At 41.4% G+C, this 9,894-nt stretch overlaps 1 protein-coding gene across 1 annotated transcript; it reads left to right on the top strand.

The window, feature by feature from the left end:
• The first annotated feature begins 1,681 nt into the window (after positions 1 to 1,681).
• Positions 1,682 to 6,545, top strand: LOC123235896 (zinc-alpha-2-glycoprotein-like). Its single transcript, XM_044662127.1, has 3 exons — positions 1,682 to 1,754; positions 4,783 to 5,034; positions 6,301 to 6,545. Exons 1-3 carry the CDS (start codon positions 1,682 to 1,684, stop codon positions 6,543 to 6,545), a joined length of 570 nt encoding a protein of 189 aa, XP_044518062.1.
• Positions 6,546 to 9,894: the final 3,349 nt, after the last annotated feature.

Raw genomic sequence — 9,894 nt, 5'->3', positions numbered from 1 at the left:
TTAATTCTTTTGATTTGGGGGCATCTTTTTCTAATTGCTCAATTCTAGCCTTTAGAGACTGGTTTTAGGCTACAATATTTTTGTTTTCCTTTTCAATGTGATCATTTCTGGTCTTTGATTTACTTGCCTCACTTTCCAATTGTGAAATTCTGCCTTTTAAACTGTTATTTTCTTGCCATATCTCTTCCATCTTTCTCGTGATCTCAGATCTGAACTCTTCAAGACCTTGTGACCCATTTTCATTGTTTTGGAAAGGTTTGGATTGTTTGTTCTCCTCAGTTGTTTCCTCTGTTGTCTGGATTTTTTCTGTGTAAAAGTTGTCAAGTGTTAAAGGTTTTTTCTTCTTCATCTTTCTCTTCTGGTTTTCCTGATGGCTTGCCATATTAAACTGAGTTCCCTCTCAGCTTTATGCTCCTGCCCAGGATCTGTTTGTGGCTCTTTAGAGATTCTTGAGGTCTCAGGTATAGTTGTTTTGGGACAAGCCTCCTGGTGGTCTCCTTGCTCGTTCTTTTGCCTGAAGCTCCTTTAACAGTCTCAGGGAGCTGCTTCTATAGTCAAGCACCTCTCTGCACTGGGTCCCCACTCAAGGTCTGCTCCTGCACTCAGGATCAGCCCCTTCGTCCGCGCCCCAGTCCCACCTTTAATCCGTGCCTCAGCCAGTGCCTGTGTCAGCCCCTTTGCCTGCGCCTGGGCTCAGGGTCTGTGCTCAGGGTCTGTGCTCAGAGTCTGCAAGTTCCTCAGCCTCCTGGGGGGGCCCAAGTCTTTCTGCTCCCAGGAACAAGCCCTGATGAGCTGCCAATGACCCGATGGGTGCCCCAAACCTGCTCCAACTCCCGTGCACTGGCTTTGGTGCTGTAGGTTGTGTGGGGTGGGGGAGGGGGTTGCTCTGCTTGTGTTTTCATGGGAGCTGTTTCACCCCTTTATAGCATGGAAATGCCCTGTTTCCACGTATCTCCTATGCTGCGCCCTGTTGTGGGGTCCCTTCTTTCCTCTGGATTTGTTTTTATGTATTCTTGAGGAGTCCTATATGTGTGGGTTAGGAGAAGTCAAGTAGCTGCTTTTTACTCTGCCTCCATCTTAACCTGGAACTCCTAAAACACTCCTATTCTGTATTCTTTATGAAACTCTTTAAGATATGTGAGGAAATGCAGTATGTCCTTCCTGCATCTACTTGCCAGAGTAAATATCTCCTATTCCTTAGATTGATCTTGCTTGTTTCTAATCTGCTTAACATCCTTGATCCCCTCTTCCAGAAGTATATCCCACATGGGGTGTTACCAAGGGAGAATCCAGAATAATGATCCTACCCTAAGCCCCTTCATCTAGATATGTTCATGCAGCAAAAAGTTACATCAGGTTTGATTTACTTTGGTTTGTTTGTTGAAACCAGTTTCACTGACTCACCTTGAGCCTGCTGTGGACCTCCAGGCGTATTTCCTAAGAACTTTCACTGGAACATATCCTGTTGGTGTTCTTTCTGGAATTTCTGTTCCTGTTTGTTTTGTTTCCAATATTCAGAAGGTAGATTCCATCTTGAAATTCTCATTGGCCAATGGAGTATCATCTCTTGAGATTCAACAACATATATAATAGCAGAGGAGTGCTATCACAGCACCCATTGTTTCTGAGCTGAATCTGACCAGATTTCTGTGTGCTGACTTATATCACTGAATTTAGAGTGATGGGAACCCTGGTCATTGACATCTTCTTGCTACTGCTTTCAGGGACCATAATGTCCCAGAAACCAAGAAAAAGTGAGTAAAGCAAATGAGAAAGAAATATTTGGTTCAGGAGTTGAGAAATGGGGCAAAATTAGAGTCAGGAGGAAATGTCTAGATTTAGTCAGAGAATCTAGTTACTAATCATATTTCTGCCTTATCCAGGTAACCTTGGGTAAGTGATTTAATCTTTATGGGCTAATTTATCTTACCTTGAAGATGAGAGTGGGATTAGGAGGTTGAATAAGATGTTCTCTAAGAGATGTTAAAGTTCTAAATAGATGAATCTATATGGGGAGAGATCTCAGAGGCAGAATGTCTCTTTGACACTTGCTTTTATTGCCAGGCCCTAAGCTACTTTTATATAGATGAATTCATTGTGCTCAAACAATTTTTGAAGTAGACAAATGGAAGGGAAATCTAGGGAGCAAAGAGAGATGGATTTGAAAGGAGAAAAGAAGTGGCACGATTCTCCCCAAATCACTATGGCTTTCCCAAAATATGAGATCATAAGATGGAGTATATTAGGATCAGAGGTCACTGCTCCTCTATTTCTTCATTTGAAAGGACAAATGATACATACATACGCATAGATACATGCAGGCATAAATGGAATAAATGGAAATACATGCTCCATTATGCCTGAGGAATTGTCTTCCAATCTCTAGATTTTTTAACCCTAAGAAAGGAGATGGAAATGACAACATAGATATAAAAAAGTATTGATATTTCTGAAAAGGAAAACTTGCTGTTGAGGCAGAAAAAAAGAGTAACTTAGTGAGGGCTGGGGCATTTTCATGGGGCACTAAATCCTTCAGGGCTTTGTGGAAGGCATAATCTATGCAGTTTGGTAATGATTTTTGAAGTGATATTAGTGGGCCAGGGGGAGTATAAGAAAGGTGTTCAAATCCAATGAAATAATGCCAGTAGTCACCCTAGAAATTCCAGAATTCAATGTGCCACCTCTCAGAAACAACAAAAAATTGGAATGAAGGATGGAGGAGTTTGGGGGAGTGAAGTCTAGGGCTCCTATTCCAAACTCTATCAGTTATTCCCATGATGCTGAGGGATGTGCAAAAGCAGATCAAGTAGGGAATTTGGGACCTCTCAGGTAAATAATTAACTGTCTGGGCTGATAATCATGAAGGGGAGGGAAAAGCCCTTACTCTTGGTCCAATGGTAATCCTATTGGAGACATTACCAGAGAGAGAGAATTATTAGATAAACCCAGAAAATAATTCCCATATTTTTACCTTTGTATGATAATTATAATCTATATCTACACTGTACAAGTTGCTATAGTTTCTATAGAATTTGCCTTAAAGTAACTCTTCAGAATCTCTAATTCACAGAGAAAGAAACTGAGGTCTTGTGAGTTCAAATTATTTGCCTAAGGTTACACAAGTATTTAGTAGCAATGCCAGGATTCAAAATTAGGTACTCTAAACCTCAGGACTTATGGGCCATGTTATAGTATGCTCTGAATCCTGGGCAGTAAGTCATTCTAATATTATTATTTGCGTTTTAGTTGTGAGAAAATCAATGCTTTGAAAGGTTCAGGGGCTCCAGCTTTTCTGCCCTTTCTCCAAACCTCCTTTCTTATAGATGTAGACCAGGTTGTTCTTCTAGGAGAGCTGAGACTGTTCAGCTTCTCAGACCAGCAAAAAGGAAGGAACATTATGGAGCTATTGGTTAGGGAGGCGGGACAGGGTCCTGAGGGACATGAGCTTAATAGAAACACAGATTTTTTATGAGAAGAAGGAGGGACTTCAGAGAGAATCTATTGTAACCTTCCAGTCAACATAGAAATACTGTTCATCACCCACATGCCATAAAATGGACAGCCATTCTTTGATTGAATATTTTAGAACAGTGTTGTCAAAATATTGGCATGTGTGCCACCCTGGCAAGGGTGAGTTACTACCCTACCCCTCTTCCCATCACCTGAGGACATTTTTTGCATGTCCTGTCCCTCTGTCAAGCTGCCCAGAGTAAGCACTTCCTCCCTTAGTTCTCTGGTAATGTGGAAGCTCACAGACTGCTAGAATTTGCCCTCTGGCAACGTCATCTTGAAAACCTTCACCAATGCTGCTTTGAGGAGCTCCCAATCTCAAAGGGCAATTTAATCCATTTTTAAGACCAATCAGAGACTTAGACTCTTCTTTATACCCACTTAAAAGCTGCCTTTCTATAGCTTCAACATACTGATCCTCCTTCAAAAAGTAAGTCCTCCAGAGTGACAGAGCCTGTCTGGTCCCTGTTCTATCTGAAAGTCCTTCAAGTATTTGAGGACACCTATCATGTTCCTTCAACTCAAAACATATACCAGTGTCATCCTTTCTACATGTTGAACACCCCCATTCCTTCAACTGGTCTATAGGCAGCTATGACCAAAATGTGAGTCTCCTTATCCTCCTTTGAACACTTCTTTTAATAGTGTGTTTTCTCTACTTGGGGGTCAGACTCTTGAGATGAAGGACTAATGAAGTATTTAATAAAAAACATCTTTGTTATTTGATTCATCCCTTCATTGTCACTATCTAGACGAAAATGCTTGGCATATGCCAGATGTGACAAGGAAAGTGCCATCATGCTGAGATCATTTCAAGGCAAAACTGTTGAGTGAGGGTGAGAAGAGGGCAACAAGGGTAACTACTGGCCCAGGTAGCCCAAGTTCAGATGTCATTACTTCACTTCTTACCCACTTCTCTGCTTTAATTCTCTGCAAGTACCTCAAAGTGTTTGAGGATAGATATGAACTAAGATCTTCCAAACTCTAAGGCAGCTCTGTAGTATAGTCTCTTGTCAGGAAAATTCATCTTCCTGAGCTCAAATCTGACCTCAGACACTGACTATCTTTGGACTCTAAGTAGACCATTTAACTCTGGTTGCTTTAGTTTTTTTATCTATAAAATGATTTAAACAAGGAGAAGAAAATCCTCTCTAGTATCTCTGTCAAGAAGACCCAAAATAAGGTCATGAAGAGTCAGAAATGATAGAAAATGAGTGAACAAATTTGGGATATTATTATTAAAAATGCCTCACTCGGTTTTCTATGCCTCAGGGTGTGATTCCCTGCAATACACAGACATTGCTACTTCAGATTCTGCAACTGGGTACTCTGAATTCTTAAATGAAGCCTTCTTCAACAACCAACAAGTCTACATATATGATAACGACCATCAGAGGGCAATACCTCAGACACGATGGCAAAATGTGGAGAACTGGGCTGATGTGACTAAGCTTCAGAAAGAGAGAGAAAAATTGATCATGAAGGACTTTCAGAAATTAATAAAATCCAATCCAGGTATCCGAGGTGAGTACACAGTTTTAGGTCTGAGACTGAGAGGCCTGATGACTTGGAAAGGTTCTACTGATCCCTAGTGACCTCTGTCTAAAGTGGTTGTCTCTACCTAGGAGGGGGCTGAAGAGGATTTTAAAAATGGGCTTAGAGAGAAAGGAACAAAAGGGGAGAGAGGGAGGAGCTGTGACTGGCCAAAATTCCCAAGCTGTGGAGAAGAAATCCAGAGAGAGGTAGAGATAGAGCCATCCTCAACTCACATCCATGTCCCCTCCCTAACTTCTGGTTTCCCTTTTCCTGCTATTCTACCCGACACAATCTGTCAGTGAAACATAAATTGTGGAGAGAACAATTCCTTCTTCACATTCATCAAATTGGAGTAATTCTCATCTCACCTTATCTCACTGGGCACCTGGGCCTCTAATATGGGCACTACAGTGTGGTCTGTCATGCTTTTGACTCTGTGACTAATTGAATACTGAAAATGAAAAGTACAAGGAGATCAAGATCTAATCCACCCATTATACAGAAGGGGAATGAGTGAGATCTTAGAACAGTGGGAAGAACTTTGACTCAGGAACCCACATGTCCTCTGATAGTTCATCTCTCTCAAAAGCTTGGAGCCAATGATGTCATACAATTCAGTAAGCGGAAAAGTCATGTCATTCTACGTTTCCTTCCACTCAATAACACTCACTCTCAGTATCAGACAACCACTGACCAGGCCAGTGTAGCTCTCATCCCAGTTAGTCACAAGTGGTAGCAACTTGTTCTGGAAAAACAAAACAAAACACTGGATTTGAGTTAAGGAACTTCGGTTTGAATCTTGATGATTACTTAGTATTCTAAAATGTTCATAAAAATCACTGCTGTCCTCTGAGCCTCAGTTCTCTCTTCTGTAAATGAGCAGGGTAGAAGAGATCATGGTAGAGTCATTTCCACTCCTGATTCCAAAATTCTTCAGTTCTACTGCCCTTTGCTTCTTCCTCCTTCACCAGGGACAGGGATGGAATGAGATTTAGACAGTTGCAAGAAATTATCATAGAGAGAATTGCTCTCTGAATTTTAAAATTATTTCCTATTTGGTTTATCATGTCTTAGCTTCCTAAAGAAAAGAATTGGATATTTGTTTAAAGGGAACATACTTTGCATTTAGTAGGCTGTCTGAATGGTTCTGTGGTCTAAAAATAAACTGATATAATTGGTACAGCAATCAGTATTTGAAAAAATATTTGACTATTCTTTAGAGAGCTCACCATATCTGGGGCTTGTGTGTTTCAGGTGTCCGCGTTTTTAGTCAAACGATTGGCTGTGAACTTTGTCCAAAGCGCACTTTCAGGATAGCTTGGTATTTTGATACAATGGATTTCCGGAACATCTCTACGCATGTAAAATACCAGGACACACAAGATTCTGTAGGCAAAATGAACCAAGACCCAAGTGCTGAAACTCTACCCAACGAATACCTGGAGAAACACTGTTTTGAAACACTCCAAAAATACCGGAATTATCAGAATGCTCATTAGGACAAACCAGGTAATCTGTCTTTATCCTGTTGTCACACTTATCATTATTGGGCAACTTTAGGGGCTGGGGACACGCTGCACACTAGGTGGCCTGAAATCGACTCAGATTTTAAAGCCTGAAATAACCCAAATTTTCCTTCCTTTCACATTTCTACTACTGAACTGAACATGGGACTTGAAAATATGAATTCAGAAAACTCTATAAGTTTCTTGGAATTGAGATAACAAGTTCTAGCAACTGAGGGTTACTGGGCATTGTGAGAGAGACAGGAAAACATAGAGGATTAGATGGGAAGAATGGTGAAGGAAAGGAAAAGAAGCCTCCAATTATGAGCCTCAGCCCTTCTTTTTTCTCTCCTTTGATCCTATCTCATCTTTTCCAAAGGAACCCTCTATCACCTCCTGAGCACTTATTATTTAGTTTCTGATGGGAATCCCCAGGCTACACAAAGGGCCAACAAATGTCTCCATTGACCCATTCCCCAAACAAAGTCATTCCTTTCTGTGTGCTTAGAGGCAGCTAAGAGGTACTCTGGATAGAGTTCTGGGCCTGGAGTCAGAGAGACAAGAGGCTAAATCAGGTCTCATTCACTTTGAGTTGATGTGATCCTTGAGAAGTTACTGAACCTCTGTTTCCTTCAGTGTAATGGGGATAATGATAGCAGCTGCCTCCCTCAGTTGGTGTGAGGAATAAATCTGATAACATTAACAAGTGCTGAGCACCTTGTAGTGCTTAACAAACATTTGTTCCTTTCCGTTTTTGATTTATGATGTTTTTCATATCAACAATGCCCTTTCATCCTTCTATTTATCTAATGCTTTCCTATTCTTCAAGATTTGTTTCAAGTCCCTCCAGAGCTCTCCCTTTTCTAAAGTTTCCTCCCATGTTATGGTCATTTTCACTTTATTTAAAAATACGTTTTTCTGAATTCTTCCTGAGTATAAGATCAAGGACCACAATTTCACTTTCTTTGCACCCCTCTAAGTAAGCAGGAGTGTTGATGCTTTAAGAGACTGAATAAGTATTTGTTTTTTTAACTGAAAATGTAATATGTAAGGTGGAAAGGCAGATGATTTGGTGCAGAGGAGAAGAAAATGTTGAGGAGTAATCTCTGTTGGGAAGCTACCATTCATTTTAAATAATCAATTTAAGAAGATACTATACAGAAATTGATTTTGGATAATATTTGAAAGGAATGGAAGAATATTGGGAAGGAAGGAGTCCAGAGGAAGGTGGAGGTAGGGGTAATGTTGTGGCTGAAGAAGGTAGGACATGCTAGGAAAACAGTGAGAGCTACTGTCAACTAAGAGAAGGAGGGACAAGAAGAGAAAAAAATCATAAAATAATATAATAAATGAACCACTTGTGTAAATGGTATGTTTCAACAGGTAGCCAAGTGGGAGGGTAACCTTAGGAATGATGCTCCCTTACCATACACTATGAGGAAAATGAGCAATTGTAAAGATTTTCGCCTCCATGACTACCTCCCACAACTCTACCGTTACTGTTCCCTGTCATTGGATTACAGTATGAGGTAAACAACATTAAGATGAATCAACTAAATATCATTATAAAATGAAATAAAAGTCATATAACACTGTGTGTTTGTGTTTATATGTGTGTTTACAGATTTTTGGTTACATTGGTATGGTGAATTACCAGCAGTGATATTTATTGAAACAGTTCAACAGTTTCTGGAACTTTGAATATTCTAGCCCTTGGCACTGTGTGTAAAATGACTTGCCTAGAGTCATACAAGCAATATATAGTCCTAACTCTAGAACAAGCCATGCCCATCTCATGGAACGGTTCCCACTGATCATACCTCTTTTTCAACAAGCCAACAAGTAATCATAAATGTCTTCCCCCAGAGAATCACAGAGTCTCAGAGATGGAGGAAATCTCAGAAATCTTCCAGTCTAACCTCAATCTGAGGCATAAGTTCTCTGTACAATGTCCCCTCTGTAAGCCTTGATTAGAAACAGAATTCATAGTCTATTGACATTTTGTTTTTGTATGGCTCTTGTTAGAGGAAATTCCATTAAAAATCTTCCACAGAACTTTTACCTGAATTCTGATCTCTAGCCATTGTTCTGTAATGGTGGAAAAAGGGTTTTTGAGTTGAGTATTAAAAAGATTGGTTGCCAGTGGGTTGAACAATTATCAGTCCCCAATTTAAGAGTAACTTCAAGTTAAAATGATGTTTATGGAAATTTATTTACAAATTAGAAGAGGAAGAAGAAATAAGGAAATAAGAATCTAACACAGTAGGCATTTTGCCCTGATCCAGGTAGATCTAATTAACCCAAAGCCAGAAACTCAGTGGGTCAGAGGCCCAGAGGGGTGTGAGGCCCCCAGAGGTGAATGAAGCAAAAGCCAGAAGTCTGAGTAAGGCAGGCAGACTCTCTTTGTCTGGAGCTAAGGAGCAGTTTTTGCCTGAGGCTACTCTGCAAGTGTCCTGGCTTCCACTGTCTGCTAGTCCTCTGCTGTCTGCAGCCCCCTCTCAGCCTCACTCTTGTGCCCAAGGTCTGCTCTCCAGCCTCCTGGGGTCTCTGGTCTAGCTGTTTTCAGGGTCAAACCCCCACAGTCCTAGTCAGCTGTCCAGAGCCCAGAAATTGGCCCATGCTTGCTCCTCCACCTGAGGTTTTCCCATGATTCTCAGTGAGCTGAGCTGCTTCCATTGTCCATTGCCTCTCTCAGCCCCAATCCCGAGACCAAGGTCTGGGCTCTCCAGCCTCCTGGGGTCTCAAGTCTTGCTGCTCTCAGGGGTGAACTCCTAGTGGTCCCAATTAGCTGCCAAGGAGCTAGATTTTGTGTTCCTGCTAGCTATAACTCTGGAGCACAGCCTCTGACCCTGGTACTGTGGGTGAGGTGGGGGAGGGTTGATCAGCTTGCATTTTGATGGGAGCTATTTCCCCCCTTATAGTGTGGAAGTGCCCAAATCCCACATACCTTCAATTCTGCACCCTATTGTGGGGTCCCTTCTTTCATCTGGATTTTTTTTTATCCTTTGGAGGTATACTGGTGGTTGGTAGTGAGGAGATTAAAGAGCCCTGCTTCTTGTCTGCAGCCATCTTAACCCTGAAGTTCTGGTAACAGCACAGATGAAAGAAGTCAAATTGCTTTCAGAAGGAATCTTAAACTTTAGATCAGTGATTTCCAAAGTGGGTGCCACCGCCCCCTGGTGGGTGCTGCAGTGATCGGGGGGCGGGGGAAGCGGTGATGTGCAATTGTGCAGACAGGTGCAATTGGGGGCGGTGAATAAGTGTAAAGGTTGGTGATAATATGTGACAGGGGTCACTAAGTAATATTTTTGCTGGAAAGGGGGCAGTAGGCCAAAAAAAGTTT

The sequence above is a fragment of the Gracilinanus agilis genome, chromosome 2, assembly GCF_016433145.1.
Source record: "Gracilinanus agilis isolate LMUSP501 chromosome 2, AgileGrace, whole genome shotgun sequence".
Classification (NCBI taxonomy): domain Eukaryota; kingdom Metazoa; phylum Chordata; class Mammalia; order Didelphimorphia; family Didelphidae; genus Gracilinanus; species Gracilinanus agilis.
The sequence above is the reverse complement of the archived record's forward strand: the minus strand, read 5'-3'. Positions and strand labels throughout refer to the sequence as shown.

Excerpts from the sequence above, each read along its gene's own strand:
- LOC123235896 (XM_044662127.1), top strand. The coding sequence starts at position 1,682 with ATGGGAACCCTGGTCATTGACATCTTCTTGCTACTGCTTTCAGGGACC. Across the intron at positions 1,755-4,782 it reads GTCCCAGAAACCAAGAAAAA|GGTGTGATTCCCTGCAATAC; the intron begins GTGAGTAAAGCA and ends TCTATGCCTCAG. Across the intron at positions 5,035-6,300 it reads ATCCAATCCAGGTATCCGAG|GTGTCCGCGTTTTTAGTCAA; the intron begins GTGAGTACACAG and ends TGTGTGTTTCAG.